Genomic DNA, 20,721 nt, shown 5'->3' on the forward strand with positions numbered 1-20,721 from the left:
GTGATAACAAACAAATTTTTCGTCTTTTGAAGTGGCTTTCTTATTTCCACGCTTGATTCAAAGTGAGGCAGCTTTGTAGTAACTCAAATTTCAAATGAGATGTGCTGTGAGTATTTTTTTTCCCCCTGGACCCAGGAAACAAAGCATTAAAGTCTGTCAGGCCTGAGAAAGGAAATGAATGCTATTTATATCTCAGGGCAGCCTAAAGGGTAACCTAGATCACCAGGGTAGAAGCCAGAGAGAATGTAGGAAAAATAGCCCCTGGGATGGTCAGTACCTCTCTCTCTCTTTCAAGAAGTAAGATCTGTGTGACCAACATAGTCTTGTAGCATGGAGAAAAAGGAATTCTAGATGGTTATCCTGCAGGTAGGAATATGGCCCATCCTCTCCCTCTCTCTACCTTTATGGGAAGCTCAGGCTCCTAAGCAAATGAGTTTGAATCACTTTGTTTCTTTAAACAAAAGAGAACTGTGCTCCCTTTTCTTCCTCCTTTTGTTGTTCCCTTCTCCATTTTCCCTCTTTGTCCCATTTAACTTGTGTTTGTTTCTAGAACAGGAGAGCACCCCCCTCACCCCCCAAGACTAGTTTGTGTTGGAATTCTACAGTAGGAGTCCAGAGCAGGAGAGGTGACCTACAAACATTCATTTAGAAGTAGAGCTCTGCACACAAAAATCCTTAGGGACGGAAGGTTCAGGAAGAGAGGCATCAATATTTATTAGAGGGAAGACAGTGTTGGAACATAGAAGCTCACTGACTTGCATGTTTTCTTTGCTGCTTAAAATATACTGTAAAAAAAAATTTAAAAAAATACTGTAACAGATTTGTAGACTTTACCACTGATGATGCCTGGGCAAGCTGACACCGATGAATGATGAGGATTTGCATAGTGTGTAGCTAAGTGACCTCAATGTTTTTATTTTTATTTCCTTATTGCAGCTTGGTACAATACGAGATGTGCCTTTTTCCTCTTGTCCATGTATACAACAGGAGTGAATGTTTGCCTCCTAACAGGTCACCTCTGAATTATTTATTTGTTTGTGTGTTTATTTAAAGTTTTTTTTTTAAAGATTATTTATTTATTCATGAGAGACACACGCAGAGAGAGGCAGAGACACAGGCACAGGGAGAAGCAGGCTCCATGCAGGGAGCCCGACGTGGGACTCGATCCCGGTCTCCAGGGTCACGCCCTGGGCTGAAGCCCTGGACTGAAGCCTTGGGCTGAAGGCTGCGCTGAACCACTGAGCCACCCGGGCTGCCCTATTTAAAGATTTTTGAGGGAGAGGGAGAAGCAAACTTCTCATGAGCTCCATCTCCAGGACCCCGAGATCACGACTGAGCCAAAGTCAGATGCTTAACCAACTGAGCCGCTCAGGCGTCCCTTTATTTATTTGCTTTCAAAGATTCATTTTATTTGAGGGGAGGGGCAGGGGAGGAGGGGGAGAAAGAACCTCTGAATTATTTAGAGGTGCTTTCTTTTTTTTTTTTTCTTTTTTTAAAGATTTTATTTATTTACTCATGAGAGACACAGAGAGAGAGGCAGAGACACAGGTAGAGGGAGAAGCAGGCTCCATGCAGGGAGCCCGACGTGGGATTCGATCCTGGGTCTCTAGGATCATGCCCTGGGCTGAAGGCAGGCGCTAAACCGCTGAGCCACTCAGGGATCCCTAGAGGTGCTTTCTTGTGGGAAATGCATTCCGGAATTGTGTATGCCCCCTCCCCAGGGCTTAGAAACTGGTCCTCCTCTTCGGGGCCTATCCCTGGCGGGTTTCTTCTAGGTAACTGTTCATCATCTTCCTTCCACCCTCCCTCCAGTTGCTATTAATACAGTCACTGAAAACCTCACTTATCCCGGACTCTTCCTTCTCCTCTCCTAATAACCACATTCTGTCCATTTTCTGCAATTTAAAAAATTTTGGACAATGAAAAAAATTTTTTTTAAGTCCCAAAGTTCATATAAGTAGCCTCTTAGCTAAGCGTGAACCCAGTGGCTTCCTTATAAGCCTTCCTTTTTTAAAAAAAAATTTTTTTTTTTAATTTATGATAGTCACACGAGAGAGAGAGAGAGAGAGAGAGAGAGAGAGGCAGAGACATAGGCAGAGGGAGAAGCAGGCTCCATACACTGGGAGCCCGACGTGGGATTCGATCCCGGGTCTCCAGGATCGCGCCCTGGGCCAAAGGCAGGTGCCAAACCGCTGCGCCACCCAGGGTTCCCCCTTATAAGCCTTCCTAACCTTAAAGCTCCCTCTCCCTAGGCATCTCCTTAGACTCTAACTTTTATCACACCCTGCTGTTTTGTATGTGAACTTGAATGTCTACCACTCCCCGGTGTCCACAGAATTAAGTTCCCAATTCTTTTGCATGGCAGTTCAAGTGCTGCACAGCCTGGCTTCAGCCCTCTTTTATCTTTTCTAGTCTTATCTGCCCCAACTCACCTTCATTTCCTCTTACTTCACACTTGACTGCTTGTAATTTTTGGATAAAGCCCTTTGCTTTTTCATCTTTGTCGACTGCTCATTCAGCTACATTTTTACAAGCTTGAACTTGCTGCTGTTAGCGTTTTTGCATCCTCTCTCCCCCCAACCCCCAAATGCCAGCCTGAATGCCTTGCACATCAGTAGGTACTGAAAACATGTCTGTGGCTTTGAGCTGTGGAGGCTCATGCAGTTCATCCCCTGAAGACCTCAGCCATGTGAACAGCTCCTGCCCCCTTCCTCTTTGAGTATGCTGTGAATTCCTCTCCCCTCCCTTCCTGGTTTGCTCTTGCACACTTCTCTTTCAGCGTTATCACCAGACCACAGACAGTTCACAGAAGGTCTAGTGAAGTGAGAGCTCGGAGGGAAGAAACCAAGTCCTCAATCCAAGAGCCTGTCACCACTACAACCTGTTGCTGTGAAGTGGTTTTAAGAAAGGAACAGAACTGTTTGGGTGGTGGCCAGGCTGAAATAGGAAAAATTGATTCTTTCCATTGTTCATAATGCTAGGTGCCCTGTGTTTTGGGCTTCTCTCCAGAGTTGCCTGCATTGTGCTCTATTTACTTAGCTCCCCCTGCCTTTTTTTTTTTTTTTAATAGACTCCACGCCCATCATGGGGTTCAAACTCATGATCCTAAGATCAAGAGTTGCCTGCTCTTCCAACTGACCCAGCCAGGTGCCCCTAGCCCCCCTTTATCATAGTGTAAAATCCAAACTCTCTATGGCATTCAAAGTCTTACATTTTGGCCATATTATTACCACTCTTTATGTATTACTAACAAATCCTTTTTTAAAAAATTTTTGTTTATTCATGAGAGACACAGAGAGAGAGAGAGCCAGAAGGGAGAAACAGGCTGTGGGGAGCCTGATGCGGGACTTGATCCTAGGACCCCTGGATCATGACCTGAGCAGAAGGTAGATGCTCAACCACTGAGCCACCCAGGTGTTCCATAACAAATCCTTTATTTTTTTATTTTTATTTTTTAAAGATTTTATTCATTTATTCATGAGAGACACAGAAAGAGAGAGAGAGAGAGAGAGAGAGGCAGAGACACAGGCAGAGGGAGAAGCAGGCTCCATGCACCGGGAACCCGACGTGGGATTCGATCCCGGGTCTCCAGGATCGCGCCCTGGACTGAAGGCAGCGCTAAACTGCTGAGCCACCTGGGCTGGCCCATAACAAATCCTTTAAAATAAAATTTTTTTAAAGATTTTATTTATTCATTCATGAGAGATAGAGAGAGAGAGAGAGGCAGAGACACAGGCAGAGGAAGGAGCGGACTCCATGCAGGGAGCCTGACATGGGACTCGATCTCGGGTCTCCAGGATCATGCCCTGGACTGAAGGAGGCACTAAACCGCTAAGCCACCAGGGCTGCCCCTAAAATAAATTTTTTAAAATAAAAATGTGTTACTGTAAGCTATTACTATTATTAGCAGTTACCATTTATTAACTATGGGTTGTGGGGCTCACACTGTGCCATAAAAGTTCTGTAAGAGGATGTCCATTTCTCAGACGGAGAGATTGGGGCTCAGAATAGGTCACATGCCTGTGATCACTCACTGGTCAGTGACAGTTGAGAATAGAACCCAAGTTGTCTGAATCTAATGCTTAAGCCCTGATCCTTTCGCATCCCCTAATGCTTCACAAACAAAAGTTTTCCTTTCTACTTGTTTATGCTACTTACTATTCCTTTTTTCTGAGTATACTGTAGTGCCATGTCTTTGCACTGAAATTGTTTCTTCTGCCAGAAATGCTTTCTGAACTTCACATTTTCTTGATAGTTAATATAGTTTGCTGGTTAAGAGCACAAACTCTGGACGTAGATTCCTTGGGTTTGAATCTTGGCTGTGCCATTTATTATCTGCATGTTCTGGGGCAAGTTACTTAACCTCTTTGTATTTATCTTCTGGTCTGTAAAGTGCAGATAATAGCACTTAACCTGATGGAGTAGTTGTGGAGATTAAGTAAATGTGGAGTGTTTAAAACCATGCCTGGCATGTAGTAAGCCTTCAGTATTTGCTATTCATATGATTCATGGTGGTAGTAGTAGTATCACTGCTGTCATTTACACAGCCTAGGACTTGGATTCTGGGTAGTTGGATCTGAGTCTGTTTATCTCCCCGTGAATTGAGTATATCCCTTGCTGGTATGTGTGTTGCCCTGTCTTGGGCTGCAAGAGCCCATGGCGTGGCCCCCTCTGTGTGCACAGCACAGTGTCACTGAGAAGCATTGAACCAACTCACTTGCTGCTGCCAGTTTGAACCATCAGGTATTTTGCTCGTTTGGTTTTGCTGGTTCTTCCAGTGTGCTGGAAATGGAATGCAAAGGCCAGTGGCTAAGAAGGTAGGGAAGGTCCTCCTAGACCTGTCTAGTAGATGCTCAGCCAGGGCAGGACGTGCTCTCCACCCAGCAATGACAGCCACACAGCCACACACCCTGCAGACACCATGGCAGTACTTTTGCTTTGTTACCCAAACCCAGACTTATAGAGAACTTACCCACGATGAGTTGATAACTTCATTGAAGATGTTGTGCTCCAGCTTCAGAGGGAGAGACTGTGGAGTCAAGCAGATTTGGGTTTTAATGTCACTTGGGCCGTGTACTGGCTGTGGCTCCGTGTCCTCTCCAGGTCTGCTCTCTGCTGTGGGCCTCAGTGTCCTTATTTAGAAAATGAAGCCAATATTCAGAAATAACACAGGCAGCACGTTAGGAGAATCCCTAGTGACTGGAGGGTACTTGATAAATGGCAGATCTTTATAATCCAAGCAGTGGGGGTTCGGAGTGTGAGAGCTGAGGGAAGACGCAGTGGAGGCCGAAGAACTAACAGGTCCTTCCACATGTCCTGTGTACCAGGCATTGTGCTGGGCTCTTGACCCATTTAGATTTCATTTGGTTATTCTTTTGGCTTCTCTGTAAGTTTGGTGGTGGTGTCCGCATTTTACAAATGAGGAAACAAATGAAGTAATTTGCTTGAGGTTTCATACTAGGTAAAGAATGGAGCCAGTAAAAGAGCCAAGCCTATTTTATTCCAAAACCCAAGGCTTCTTTCCCAAAACATTCTGATTTCTCTTAAAGTGCCGCACAAGTGATAAGGACAAGAAGGCCTTCAGAAGTCAGAGAAATGACGACCGAGGACTAGTGGGGTGGTGGTAGCGGGGCTTCATGAACCAGGGCATAGGAGTAGAGCCTGGGCTTTGCCGAGGAGGAGGAGGCCGGCAAGTAGGAGGGGCTTCCCCTGGAGGCACTAGTGAGGGTGGCACACACACGTGTCACTGTGAAGCTGTCTGTTTTGATCGGGCTGTTTTTAGGTGGTGAAGGCGTGAACTGGGTGAGGAGGGCCAGTTTGCAAAGGGCCTCATCTGCCAGTGTGACCAGTTTGCATCTTAACCTGCAGGCAGCAGTGCAATGCTGAGAGGTTTAGGGGAAGGAGGAAATCAGAGCCCGGTCTGACCATGTTGAGAGACAGAGTTGGGGACGGAGAAGTGGGAGGATCCCATAGCCCGAGATTCTTGTGGTGACAAGTGAGGAGACGATGGCCTGCGGCTCTGGGGGCCCAGCGAGAGGGGTGAGCAGATGGCAGGTTTGCACACCAGGCTGGCAGGGACACGGTGGGTGCAGGTGACAAAGGGAGAGCTCAGGGAGAGGGCCCAGAAGTCAAACCACAGCTTTACCTGGAACGGATAAACACAGAATATCTGGTGGAAATGTAGGTAGTAGGCAGTGGCAGGACTGAGCCCAGGCAGGGATGGCCAGCTCCATTTGGAGCGGACTGTGATGACCGATGATTCTCATAGGAGAGAGGGAGCACGGCCTAGATCTGCACTGCTCACTGTGGTAACTGCACATGGCTGTTTGCATTGAATTCAGGTAAATAAAATTTTAAAAATCCAGGTTCTGGTTTGCTCAAGAAACACTTCAAGCATTTCAGCGTGGCCAGTGGCTACAGAAAGTTGTTGGACAGCACTGGTCTAGATCTTGGGGAGTACCTACAGACAACTAGGGGACCTGCAGGGGAAAATGGAGCAAGAGAGGACAGAGGGAGCAACTGAATTAAGAAATAATGTTGCTGGAAAAAAAGGAAAGAAAGAATGTTGCTGCCTCTCGGACAATTCTTCAAAGAAGTAGAGGACTTGGATTTGAATTTACTTTTTTTTTTCCTTGTGCGAGGTCATGTTTGAGAAAAAAGCCCCAATCCCAAGTCAGTGATAGGCCTGGTTACAAGATGAGAGCCAGCTTCCTGTCTTTGTTTTGTAGATCTGGGCCTTCAGCACATCTGGTTTGACTTCTAGAGCACCTTTTGGCCTTGCAGTGAGGGAGAGGCTCCAGTTCGCCATAGGAAAAGAAGATAGCAACCATATAAGGCAGATACACTGTTATCTCTGGAGGAGCCCAAGCTTAGAGAAGTTAGGAAACTTGCCCAAAGTCATAGAACTAGTGAGTAGCAAAGTCAAAAATGGAACCTGGGTCTTTGATTTCGAAACCTGTGATAGATGTATCCAAATAAAATACACATCGTAGCTAACTTTGAAAGTGCCTATAAACAAAAAGCAAAAGAAGTCCTCCCACAGAGCAATGACCACTGTTGACCTTTTGGGTTCTCCCCTTCCAGACTTTGCAATGAGTGTATGAGTGTGTCTATAAAATTGACGTAAGTGGGGCGCCTGGGTGGCTAAGTGGTTGAGCATCTGCCTTTGGCTCAGGGCGTGATCCCGAGGTCCTGGGATCGAGCCCCCTGTCGGGCTCCCTATGGGGAAACTGCTTCTCCCTCTGCCTGTGTGTCTCTGCCTCTTTCTCTGTGTCTCTCATGAATAAATCAATAAATAAAAAAATTTTAAAAAAACGTACGTAGGTGTATTTATAAATATGCTATATATGTACCCAGACATGCGCTGTAGTCCTTTCTGATATGTCGCCATGTCAGGCCATGCCCTTAACTGTCATCATCTTTTTTTTTTTTTAAGATTTTATTTATTTATTCATGAGAGACACAGAGAGAAAGAGAGGCAGAGACATAGGCAGAGGGAGAAGTAGGCTCCTCACAGGGAGCCCGATGTGGGACTCAATCCTGGGTCTCCCGGGTCACGCTCTGGGCTGAAGGCGGTGCTAAACCGCTGAGCCTCCCGGGCTGCCCAGCTGTCATCTTCAATTCCTCATCAGCAATTCTGAAGTCCTAAAAGCTCTGAAGACTGAAAAAAATTTTTTTTTTTTGTAAATTTGGCCCAAGCTCAGTTTGGCAGTAAGACTCGCTTGAACTGACATGAGGCTATTTATAGGCTTTATTTATCCTGCCACATATTACTACTCCTGTGGAAATATTAAAGTATTTGATTCCTTGGTGTCGCCTCAGACTCTGCTGGGGGTGTTGTATTACAGACAGCATAGGTAAGCTTTCTGAAATCCCCCCTGCCCCCCAATTCTGAATTCCAAAGTACACTTGGCCTCAAGGTTTCAGATCAGGAATTGCTGGATCTGTCTTAGGCTCTCCTGCTGCTTAGGCTAAGGAAGGAGTCTCCCGGGGCAGTGTTGTCTATTTAGTCAGGCATGGGACAGGGGTTTTGCTTCTGTAAGCTGTACAGTGCAGTGCACAGAATTTGCAAGAAGCACAAAACACTTGTGCAGTTCTAGACATCCAGACCAAGCTGTTGTATGGTTGACCAGCTTACGAGGTAGGCTCTTACAGGGATGTAGTTTCACTTGCAGGTGTGAAAGGCCATCTAGAAAGCGCCCAGCAATGACACTGAACCTCATCTCTGCCCTGTGGTTGTTTGTTCAGTGTGTGTCTACTGGCTGTCTGATGTGTTGTGTAAATTGCGGTAAGTGGAGGGCCACAGAGAAAAAAAAGCATCAGCCCCTGCTCCCAAGAAGCTTGCAGTCTAGCTAAAGAAGGAAGACAAAAAAAGAGTTAAACACAGTTACGGTTCCCGTATGATAAATGCCTTGACGGAGGCAAGCCCTGGGTGTGTGAAAAGAGGGCCCCAGGAGACCTTTTAAAGGAGGTGAATCCTGAGCGGAGTCTGCAGGGATGACGGCAGTTCACCACATGAAGGTGGGATTGAGGGGTGCTTAGGGTGTGTGGGGCGGTGAGGAGGCCGCATTTAAAGAGAGAAATTGTTTTTGCTGTGAGTGGGTCAGAGGGGAGGTGAGAGATGGGGCTGGGAAGGGAGTCTGGGCTAATTATCCAGGTCCTTGTGTGTGATACTCAGGTTTGGGGCAGGTTCTTTCATGGGTTGATAGAAGCTATCGTGGGATTTGAAGCTCAGGAATGACGTGCTCAGATTTGTGTTTCCTTCTAGATGGTGGCAGAAGGGTCTGGAGGGGAAGATCAGGGAGGCAGGGAGATCACGAAATGTGCTTTCCAGAAATAGAACCTAACCTCAGGCATGGCAGTGGTGACAGGGAAGAGGGTTAGGGTGAAAGCATGTAGGAGAGAGGATTTATAGGACTTAGTGGACGAACATGGGAAGAAAGGGAAAACCCAGATGTTACCTGTTAGCTTGGGTGATGAAGGAATGTGGGTCTGAGGCTGGCAAAGGGGAGAGCGGGATCAGGGAAGCAGGAGAGGAGGAAGGACAGGAAGCTGTGGTCAGGACGAAACCATGGGGTGATGGTAAATTTGGTAAAGAGCTGTTGGCAGCCAGCTTCCGTGCTACATTCAGGGGAGAAGAGATTCCGAGAAGACTGCCCTGTGGCTGGAAATCCCCTACGTCATACCTTAAAGTTTCCATGCCCAGAGCAAGGAATGAAGATGTTCTAGTCCCGGCTGGACTGGGTCCTGAGGCAGAGACGTGGCGATGTGGGTCTGCAGGGCGGTTTTCCCATCCACTCGAGGACAGAAGCTGAATCCACAGGGACAGACACCTGTTCCCAGGAGACATCCTTTTGGTCTGGCTGTTAGTAGGAACTGCCCCCCCACCCCCCCTGCTCCCCACCAAGCAAAATCCTTAGAAAGCACTGATGCAGGGATGGAGCTCTGGTCCTTAGTCCTTAATTTGCCTTTGCTCGTCGTAAAGCCCATGAGATATTTATACTGAAGTCTCTACTTTGAAGATGAAGAAACTAAGACCCAAAGGGAAGAGGAGCATGTCATATAGGATAATGGTGCCACTAGGCTTCAGAGAAAGTGTCCTGATACTTGCACGCATTTAGCACGTCGAGTACTTGCTGTAAGCCAGGTGCTGCTCTGGGTCCCTGGGAAAGAGCATGAAGACAGAGGCCCTGCCGTCCAGGGTTTATGTTTCAGTGGACATAGCCCCCGGGAGCTGAAGAATGCTTGTAAGCTATGATATCAAATGATATTAGTACTAAGAGGAAAAATATAACAAGATTATGGTTCCCAGATTGTGTGCTGTGGCTCCCTGGGGCCGTGCAAGGAATTCACAGGGGCACTCTGGGACATTTCAAAGCTTGAAATACGGAAACACTTTGCCACCTACCAAACCCAACTTCTCGGTCGAGGTAGTTCACTGTTTCCACATTAGATGGTGCTGCATTCCTTTTGAGGACATGGTATCTTTGCGAAGATAAGTTCTGGGTTTTGGGTGGTGGTTGTGATCAAAAAACAAGTACCATGCAAAAACTAATGTGGCACCTTTTTTTAAGGTTTTATGTATTTATTTGACAGAGAGAGAGCCCATAAATAGGCAGAGCTGCAGGCAGAGGGAGAGGGAGAAGCAGGCTCCCTGCTGATGAGGGAACCTGATGCTGGCCTCGATCCCAGGACCCTCGGATCATGACCCAAACCCGAGGCAGATGCTTAACCGACTGAGCCACCTAGGTTATCTGAGTGTGGCACATTTTATGTGGTGTCCTGTAGGATTCCAAGGTTTGAGGGGGTGTGCAGTACCCAACAGGCACACACATCTCATTTAGTCGGTAATGATAGTTATTTAAAATGAAATAGAAATAGTATTTTTCCTTTCTGTTTATGTATATTCCTTTTCAAACTGCTACTTGAGTCAGTAGGACTTATTTACTTCATGATTTATTTTGGTCCTAACTAGGTGAACAGCACTGGTGAGTATTTCCATGGGCCTAGAGGCTCTTTGACAAAAGTCACTGAGACAGTAAGGATGCTGTGAACAGAGGAATTTAGAAAGCTCTTGATGGAGTGAGGGGATAGACTGATGTGGGGTGATGGGGGGCTGTTTAGATAGGGTGTCAGAGCCTCTGATGTCTGAGCCGAGGCCTGAATGATGTGGAGTGAGTAATGTGGAGACCTGAAGGAAGGGTGTTCCAGGCAGAGGGGCCAGCAAGAGTGAAGTCCTTGAGTTGGGAATGAGCTTGACATGCTCCAGGAAGAGCAGAAAAGGAAGTGTGGCCAGAGCAGACCGAGGTAGAGGATTGACAGGAGCATGTAAGTGTGGAAGTCCAGAACAGTTGGAAAGCTGGTGTTATGATCCGGTGAGAAATTCCAGGTGTATTTCTGAAGGTAGGCCTTGGCTGAATTGCTGATAAATTAGGTGTGGGTATAAGCGGGAGAAAGAGGAGTCACAAGTGAGTCTCAGGTTTCTATCCTGAGCAGCTGGTCCAGTGGCGGTGCTATTTATTTATTTTGAAGAAGCCTAAGCGGGGGAAGCAGCATATAGGAATCTGGAGCTCAGGTGAAAGGTTGGAGCATGGGGATTGGGATTAGTCAGCATGGGGTAGGTGGTTTTTAAAACTGTGAGAGCAAGTGACCTAGCTCTTTACCTAGCTGGGAAAGAGTGTAGTGGAGAAGCGGCCTAGTGCCAGGCCTTGACCCAGACTCATTCCTGGGGGTGGGGCATGGGGTGCATGGAGATAAAAAGGAGCCTTCAAGAACTAAGGGAAGCATTTACAGGGGAAGAGCGTGGTGTCTATAGATCAAGTGTTGCCGAAGAGGTTGGAGTGGACTTAAGCTGAAAACTGGGAACTGACTGCTGCATTTGGCAACATGAAGGTGGTCGGTATCCCTTTTTTTTTTTTTAATTTTTATTTATTTATGATAGTCACAGAGAGAGAGAGAGAGAGAGGCAGAGACATAAGCAGAGGGAGAAGCAGGCTCCATGCGCCGGGAGCCCGACGTGGGATTCGATCCCGGGTCTCCCGGATCATACCCTGGGCCAAAGGCAGGCGCCAAACCGCTGCGCCACCCAGGGATCCCGGTGGTCGGTGTCCATAACACACAGCAGTTGGAGTAGAATAATGGGGAGTTAGGCTCCTCGTCTTTGGAAATTTGAAATTTGGAAATTGGAAATTTGTCTATTCCATTTTTTTAATTCAGTTATTTATAGCAGTATGGATGGATATTTCATTTATTTATTTATTTATTTATTTATTTATTTATTTATTTTAAAGATTTTATTTATTTATTCATGAGAGACACAGAGAGAGCAAGAGGCAGAGATACAGGCAGAGGGAGAAGCAGGTTCCATGCAGGGAGCCCAATGCAGGACTCGATCCCAGGACCCTGGGATCATGACCTGAGCCCAAGGCAGGTGCTAAACCACTGAGCCACCCAGGGATCCCCAAGGATATTTCTTTTATATTTTGAATTCTAATCCACTATTGCTTTATTTCTTTGCTGAAATTGTTACCGCTGTGACCTTGGAGCCTTTTTGGTTGGCTCCTGTGTCCATATGATGTACCCCATCATTGTATTTTTATTTTGGGAGATTTTTTTTTTTTAGTACTTGTTTTCTGGCGCTAGAAAATACTCTATCTTCTATATTTCCTACCCCAGTCCTAAAATAACCATATCTCAAGGAGCCCTGGTTCTTTTTATTGGAGAATGGTATTGGAAACCAAGATTGGGCATTAATGAGTGGTCCTTGCTACTGGTATGTCCTTGCTTCTAGGCCCTGTTAGCCTATGGAGCAAGGAGATATAAGTGTGTCTACTTAGATGTGTGTATCTCTATATTTCTCTATGTAACCGCATGTATCCATATTAAGTAAACATGAACTCATGCTGATATCTCCAACTCTAATCCATGTGGTAATGACCACATGGATCATCCTAGCCTCTTCCCTTGTTTATCTGGAATCTCCCATTCCAACAATGAGAAACCTGGCCCCCACAATCCACTATCCATTTTCTTGAAGTGTTAAATTCCAGGATCGCTGAATAGCAGCTTCAGAATTGTTAATCCACATCCCTGTGCTAAGCAGTATTATCAGCTAGAGTATAGTGCTTGCGTACAGTTCATTTTGCCTTTAATCTTACAGATTCCATGCATTTTCAAATTTCCTTAGGTCAGCACCTTTTTCTTCTATTCCCCCTCAGTGAGGCTGTTTCATACATTTGTAATATAGTTAGATTCTTTTGTCATTTTCTGGATTTCACTGCAGGATCCCCTGACCCTCAAAATGATTTTTTTTTTTTTATTTGCGTGCCTTGCTCTGGGCTATAAAGTTCTATGGGTTTTGAAGCCTATAGATAGTGTCATGTATCCACCACTACAGCTTCTCACCGAATAGTTTCACTGCCCTAGTAAGTCCCCTGTGCTTCACTTACTTAATCCTTACCCACCCACTGGACACCTGGCAACCACTGGTCCGTTTACCACCTCTAGAGTTTTGCTTCAACCATAATGTTATATATTCCAAATCCTACAGCATGGAGCCTTTTCACAATGACTTCTTTTACTTAGCAATATGTATTGTTGCTTTCAGTTTTTTTTTTAATTTATTTATGATAGTCACAGAGAGAGAGAGAGAGAGAGAGAGAGAGAGAGAGGCAGAGACACAGGCAGAGGGAGAAGCAGGCTCCATGCACCGGGAGCCCGACGTGGGATTCGATCCCGGGTCTCCAGGATCGCGCCCTGGGCCAAAGGCAGGCGCCAAACCGCTGCGCCACCCAGGGATCCCTGCTTTCAGTTTTTAATGAGTATTAATAAAGCTGCTGTAGGGGCGCCTGGGTTAGCTGAGTCTGTTAAGCATCTGACTTTAGCTCAGGTCATGATCTCAGGTCCTGGGATCAAGCCCCACATCGGGCTCTGTGCTCAGTTGGGAACCTGCTTGTCCCTCTACCTCTCCTCCTGCTTGTGCTCTTTTTTTTTTTTTAAGATTTTATTTATTCATGAGAAACACAGAGAGGGGAGAGAGAGAGAGAGAGGCAGAGACATAAGCAGAGGGAGAAGCAGGCTCATGCAGGGAGCCCGACGTGGGACTCGATCCCAGGTCTCCAGGATCACGCCCTGAGCTGAAGGCGGCGCTAAACCGCTGAGCCACCTGGGCTGTCCTCTCTCTGTCTTTCTTTTTCTTTTTCTCGCAAATGAATAAATCTTTTTATAAAGAGTATGTGCAGGTTTTTATATGGATATAAAATTTCAAATCAATAAATATCTAGGAATGTGATTGCTGGATCATATATGTAAGCTTATGGTTTAGCTTCATAAGAAACTACCAAACTGTTTGCAGTTTGGTATCTGTACCATTTTCCATTCTTATAATCAATGAATGAGAGTTAACTTTTGCTCCACATCCTTGCCAGCAATTGGTATTGTCGGCTTTTTGGATTTTAGCCATTCTAACAGGTGTCCCAGTATGCCATTCACTAACTCAGGTATGTTGGTTCTCTAAAGCTTAGAGTTCAGTGAGAGTAAACAAGCAATTGGGGATTTGGTTCTTAGAAAGAATTTAGCTAACCACGGAGTTGTAGAATTCTAGAAATAACCTATTCTAGTTCTGCCTTTCTTTCTTTCTTTTTTTTTTTTTAAGATTTTATTTATTTATTCATGAGAGAGAGAGAGAGAGGCAGAGACACAGGCAGAGGGAGAAGCAGGCTCCATGCAGGGAGCCCGACATAGGACTTGATCCCGGGACTCCAGGATCACGCCCTGCCCCAAAGGCAGGCGCTAAACTGCTGAGCCACCCAGGGATCCCCCCTTTCTTTTCTTTCTTTTCTTTTCTTTTCTTTTCTTTTCTTTTCTTTTCTTTTCTTTTCTTTCTTTCTTTCTTTTTTCTTTTCTTCTTTCTTTCTTTCTTTCTTTCTTTCTTTCTTTCTTTCTCTTTCTTTCTTTCTTTCTTTCTTTCTTTCTTTCTTTCTTTCTTTCTTTCTTCTTTCTTTCTTTTTCAAGATTTTATTTATTCATGAGAGACACACAGAGAGAGGCGGAGACACAGGCAGAGAGAGAAGCAGGCTCCATGCAGGGAGCCCGACGTGGGACTCAATCCCAAGACCCCAGGATCACGCTCTGGACTGAAGGCAGACGCTCAACCATTGAGCCACCCAGGCATTCCTAGTTCTGCCTTTCTTATTTCTGTTGTATGCTGAAGACAATGGAAAGATGACCTGCAACATTCCAAAAGAATGTTAACAGGCTTGAGCTTAGATGTTACATATTTATATATGACACATAAGGAATCGGTGTTCATTCAGTATTTTCTGCTGAATTGTTGAGTGATTGAACTGCTTATCATGTGCTGGCTGGTGTGCTGGATGTTGGGGGTGCAGTGATGAATAAATCAGACATAGTCTTGCCCTCAGTAAGCTTAGAGTCTAACTGGGGGACAAGCATTACAATACACAGCAATTGAGACTATAATGAGAGATGTACAGGGAGCTGTGGGAACACCAGTGGTAGGGCGTCTAACCTGATCTGGGGGGAGTTAGAGAAGGCATTTTGGAAGAAGTGACCTCTGAGATGGTCTACAGCAGGGCTTGGCTAAGTACAGTCAGTCCATGGGCCAAATCCAGCTCACTGCCTGCTTTTTTATAGCCTGTGAGCTAAGAATAGTTTTTATAGTTTTAAATGTTTGAAAAGAATTAAAAGAGATTCATATTTTGTGACATGTAAAAATGTTGTAATCTTCAGATTTCAATGTCCATAAATAAAGTTTTACTGGAACACAGCCACACTCATGGCTCCTTTGACACTATGACAGTGGAGTCAAATCGCTGTGACGGAGACTGTATGGCCTGCACAGCCTCCGACATTATTGCTTTGGCCCTTTGCAGAAAGGTTTGCTGACCCCTGGCCCTGGGATGGGGAGGAGTTAGCCCTGTAAAGCAAAATGAAAAAGGAGGAAGTGAGTTTCTGATGGGATCACAGTATAGCTTCAGTAACTTTAATATACTTACTACGGCATTTAAGGGAGTGGGGAGACAGAGGCCTGTGGTGAGAGTTGCTGTTGGACACGTGGGGTGGACTGGAGGGAGACTTGACAGCCATACCAGGAGGTTTGGGTTTATTCAATGGGAAGCTTTCGAAAGGTTTTAAGTGATGGGATTAGCCTTCCTTTTTCAAAAAATCCTCCAGCCATAGTGTAGAAATTGGGTCAGAGATGGTGGGGTCAGAAGATTAATTCTGAAAGGAGGCCAGGTGATTAGTTCAGGTTTTCCAAGTCATTCCAAGGAGACATTGGTAACGTGGGCTAGTAGGGTCACACTGGATGGGATATACTGACGTAAGAGGCATTCAGGAAACAAAATTGAAAGGCCTTGGGTGATTGGTTGGAGGTATCGAAATGAAATTATTTTCATGTATCAGATTAGCGTGTGTGTGTGTTTTCTGGTTTCTGTGAATGCATGGTTGAAAAATCCATGTTTAGTAATAGTCTTCAGGGCAGAATTCTTTCGTGATGGCTCATGCCTCCAGTGCTCCCCGTAATGCGTGCGTTGAAGCAGCCCCTTTCCGTGGCCTCTCCATGCTGTTTTCCGTGGACAAGAGATTTGGCTTTTAAGCAGCAGAGACGCTATTGGCAGATTAATTTTCCTTTTCAGGTTTATCTTGGTTTCACAACTGTCCCGAAGTATTTATTTATTTGAAAGTCCTTGGTCTGCTGTTTGGTTTTTGAGGCGATTTGTTGACCATGACAAGCGCTTCCCATTCTCTAGAGCACTTATACCCTTTCCAGCGTCAGATCTCTGACCCCTGCCTCTTTCTTTCCTCCTTGAACATGAAGTGCCACTTGGAGTAAATGGGAATGAGATCCCTATCTTATATTTCATAATATGCTGTGTGGCTTCCAAAGTGCTTTACTCACATATCAACTATTTGATCCCTGCAATAAACCTGTGAGAAGGGCAAGATAGGTCAAGTCACCAAGATGGAGAGAGGTTGGATGACTCGTCTGGTGTCAGAAGGTCAATAAATAGTAGAGCTGGTGATGGAACTTAGGTCTGCAGATTGCATAGTTTTATTCTTTCTGCAGTGCACTCTGTCTCTAAGGAAAGGGAATCAGATCAGCTGGGATGGTTGGGTTTTCAGAAGTAAAGACCTCTGGATGATCGCTTCTTGGCCTTTTGGCTAAGATCAAGTGTAGACCTCTGGATGAAATGCTTGTTTTTTTCTGCCCTCTCTCAGTGCTCTGGGAGCTTCACCCACACACCACCATCAGCCTTTCCTATGCTTTCAAGCACGATGTGCACAACCAGTGATTCCCAGACAATTGGAGAAGCTGTGGTCTGTATGTTAAAGTCTTTGTAAGCATGTTTTCATTCCTTTCCCCTCCCCTTAGGTGTTTCTGACTTTGATGATTCCAGATCAGATAAGAAAGGCCTGCTTGGGGACCCTGCCAGCTCTTGGGGTCAGGATACACCAGACAGTTTGCTCACAAGGTAATGCAGCCCTCCCTTCATTTGTACTTCTTAGGGCTGAAGTTTTCTTCAGTATAGAGCTGAGACCATTACTGTGCATGATGTAAGTTGCCCCAGGGTAGGTGGTCCAAGAAATGTTGGACACTTACTGAGCATTTGCTGTGTGTTCAAAGTACCATGCTCTTACCTGGATTATCTCTTTTTTTTTTTTTAAGATTTTATTTTTTTATTCATGAGACACACACAGAGAGAGGCAGAGACACAGGCAGAGAGAGAAACAGGCTCCACGCAGTGAGCCCGATGTGGGACTTGAGCTCGATGCGGGACTTGATCCCGGAACCCCAGGACCACACCTTGGGCTGAAGGCAGGCACTCCAGGGATCCCCCAGAATTATCTTATTTTAACCTAAGAGATGGGTACCATTACCTTCTCTGGTTTATAGCTACAGAAACAGATAAAGAAGAGACTTTATATGATTTACCCAAGATCCAGAACTAACAAGTAGCCCATTTAGGATTTGAAACTGGCAGTCTAACTCTACCTTAGAAATGTAGATTAGAAACATTTTTATTTCTCCCTCCCATTCTTTTAGGAGCTTCCTAACTCTGAAGATACTTCTTTTTTCTGTTTTTATTTACTCCCACCCCCAACGTGCTATTATATTTAGTCTGTACACCAGTGCCCCCTACTGCTCATAGCCAGAATCATCTGGTCAAGACAAAAACTTGCTTGTTTGTGTCAATATTTTAATTATGCACTTAAGCAGCAAGGAACAAGCCCTGAACTTTATTTTTTTTTAAATTTTTATTTATTTATGATAGATAGAGAGAGAGAGGCAGAGACACAGGCAGAGGGAGAAGCAGGCTCCATGCACCGGGAGCCCGACGTGGGATTCGATCCCGGGTCTCCAGGATCGCGCCCTGGGCCACAGGCAGGCACTAAACCACTGCGCCACCCAGGGATCCCAAGCCCTGAACTTTAAATGTAACTAGATCTATGGCTCTCAGTTCACTTCAGCCTTCTTGGTAGATTTAGATACATGTTTACATAGTTGTAATTAGTATGTGCTTGATGATATACTATCAGATACTTATGTGGTCTTTATTCAGTGCCAGAAGTTGTTGCAAGTGCTTTATATATCTTAATTCATTAAGTAACCTTCAACAAAAGTTTCTTGCACTATTATTAAGATTCTGTTATATAACTGTGTGAAATTTTAAATTTTGTTTAAATTTAAATGTTGGCATTTGAATAATTTTTTTTAAATTTTTTTAAATTTTTATTTATTTATGATAGTCACAGAGAGAGAGAGAGAGAGAGGCAGAGACACAGGCAGAAGGAGAAGCAGGCTCCATGCACCAGGAGCCCAACGCGGGATTCGATCCCGGGTCTCCAGGATCGCGCCCTGGGCCAAAGGCAGGCGCCAAACCGCTGCACCACCCAGGGATCCCATAATTTTTAATTTGACTATTAAAACTACACAAATAATAATGAAATACAAATTTTCATTGCTCTTCTTTTATTTCAGATTACTCCTGTGGAATAGAGATAGAGTTGTCAATTCAAAGGATCTGGGTAGTTTATAGTCTCGATACATGAGGCAGTAGAGTCTGAAAAGAGTATTGTTAAATCTATTCTAATCCATACTCTGCCACCATCCAACTGGGTGGATCATTGATGATGTTTGATCTCATTTTTCTTATTTGGAAAAGGAAGGGATTAGGTCAGAATGTGAGGGTCCCCTCTGATCTGAGATCTCTATCAGAAAAATCTCTGGACCAATGTGCTATACAATCAACAACACAGAAGTTTACTTAATTGCACAAAGAAATAGTGTTTTTTTAGTAAATACATTTGACTTTGGCCTCCGTGAGTCTTCTGTGACTCAGACACTTCTGTTTGGAAACTTCCAGCTTCATGCTTATGTATTTTGTCATGGGGGACTCATCAGAATATGATAAATTTGTATCTGTTTGTTTTTCTAGACAGAATAAATCCAAGTCTGAAATCACCGACATGGTTCGCTCCTCCACTATCACAGTAACAGACAAGGCACATATTTTATCCATGCAGAAGTTCGGGCTACGAGATACAATCGTGAAATCACGTCTAGTGCAGGAAGAAGAGGATTATACGTATATCCAGAACTTCAGGTAGCTAACTGGGCAGACTGTTTTCAAAGCAAAATGATTGTTCAGCTCTCTGAAATATAAGCACTCCCCCTGCATACCCTGGATTTGGAAGCAAATCCTTCTATAGAATCTCTCCTGTCATTCTCTAAATGATCCTTTCATTTCACTTCTTCATGAGCAGCCATTTATTCTGTGCATTTGCAGGCCAGGCACAGGGGTAGGCATGATATAGTGGGAGTCATACAACTTGCAAATAGTTACAGCAACATCTGAAGAGATATATGGGACAGGAGAAGGAATGATATCCTGGAATTTGTGTATCTCTTGGTCATTCTGGGCCTCTGAAGAAAGTCATTTAAACTGAAGCTAGTGCAATGAAGTTAGTGTTTGGTAATCTTTCCAGACAAGATTACTGGAAGTTAAATGAATAGATGCTACAGGATTCTTCTAGAATCCTTTAATTTTTAAATTATTTTTTAAATTATTTAATTAATTTTTTAATTAAAAAAAATTTTTTAAGAGTTTATTTGACACAGAGAGAGTGAGAACAAGCAGGGAGAGCTGCAGGCAGAGGGAGAGAGAGAGAGAGAAGCAGGTACCCTGCTCCCTGGGATCCTGACCTGAGCCGAAGACAGACGCTTAACTGAGCCACCCTGGGACCCCCGGCTAGGTCTTTTTAAATCAGTGACAAAAAATGACATTGCTTTCAGGTATATAAATAGTCAGTTATGGTGAGCACTGCTTTTGCTTTGCTTCCAAAGATAATTACTAAGGTACTTCCTATATTTTTCTTTCATTTCCCTAGCACACACAGGGTAAGGAATCATTTTTGGGTGATGGCTCTGTAATGGCTGTCAAAGCTAAGTGGGAATGTTCACAGTAGGCATATGGTGTCTGAAGTTATCACAAAAGCAACAGATATCATGGCAGACTGCAAGTCACCCTTTGGTGCCACAGTCCTCAGTTGAGGCCAGGTGTGACATTTCTTACATCTTAAAATTCTGCTGCAGGGAGACTGAAACTGGGCAAAGTCAGCACAGGATGCTTTCTTTCCCCTGTCATCCCTGTAGTCCTCCCAAGTGACTGATCAATTCTCTTTGTTGACAGGTTTTTTGTGGGAACATACAATGTGAACGGCCAGTCCCCCAAAGAAGGCCTCCAGCCCTGGCTAAGCCATGGCATCCAGGCCCCAGATGTGTACTGCGTAGGGTGAGTGCTTCTCTCCTCGGTTGCCTCTGCATCTCAGGAAAGTGTAGCTGGCGTGGGAAGGATAGGGACATGAATGTATCACTGAGTCTTCACAGCAGGTGAAGGAAGTGAAAACTGAGCATGTGCTTAATAACAGCTGCTTCTCTGTTTGATGCTCTTCCCCATAGTAAACAAATTTCTGGCACGATTAAAGTGATGTGCCTGGCATTTAAATGCTATTATTTCATTTTTAGTGCAACCTTCTGTTAAAATCACTACACCTTAAACTGACTTTTATCACTTAGACATTCAACATTTGTTGTGTCACAAAGCAAAAATATCTTTTCCCAGGGAAGGAAGGCTAGCTTTATTTTATTTTTTTAAATTTACGTAATTGATTTTAAAAGTTATTTATTTATTTAATTTA

General features: G+C 44.6%; 1 protein-coding gene across 1 annotated transcript in view; it reads left to right on the forward strand.

Annotated features, from left to right (window-relative positions):
- Positions 1-20,721, forward strand: part of INPP5B (inositol polyphosphate-5-phosphatase B) — a 51,760-nt gene that overhangs the window by 13,104 nt on the left and 17,935 nt on the right. The window contains 3 exon segments of the mRNA XM_055341867.1: positions 16,895-16,994; positions 18,960-19,127; positions 20,214-20,315. Of these exon segments, the coding sequence (XP_055197842.1) occupies positions 16,895-16,994; positions 18,960-19,127; positions 20,214-20,315 (370 nt within the window).

Source organism: Nyctereutes procyonoides, unplaced genomic scaffold (assembly GCF_905146905.1).
Source record: "Nyctereutes procyonoides isolate TBG_1078 unplaced genomic scaffold, NYPRO_anot_genome, whole genome shotgun sequence".
NCBI lineage: Eukaryota > Metazoa > Chordata > Mammalia > Carnivora > Canidae > Nyctereutes > Nyctereutes procyonoides.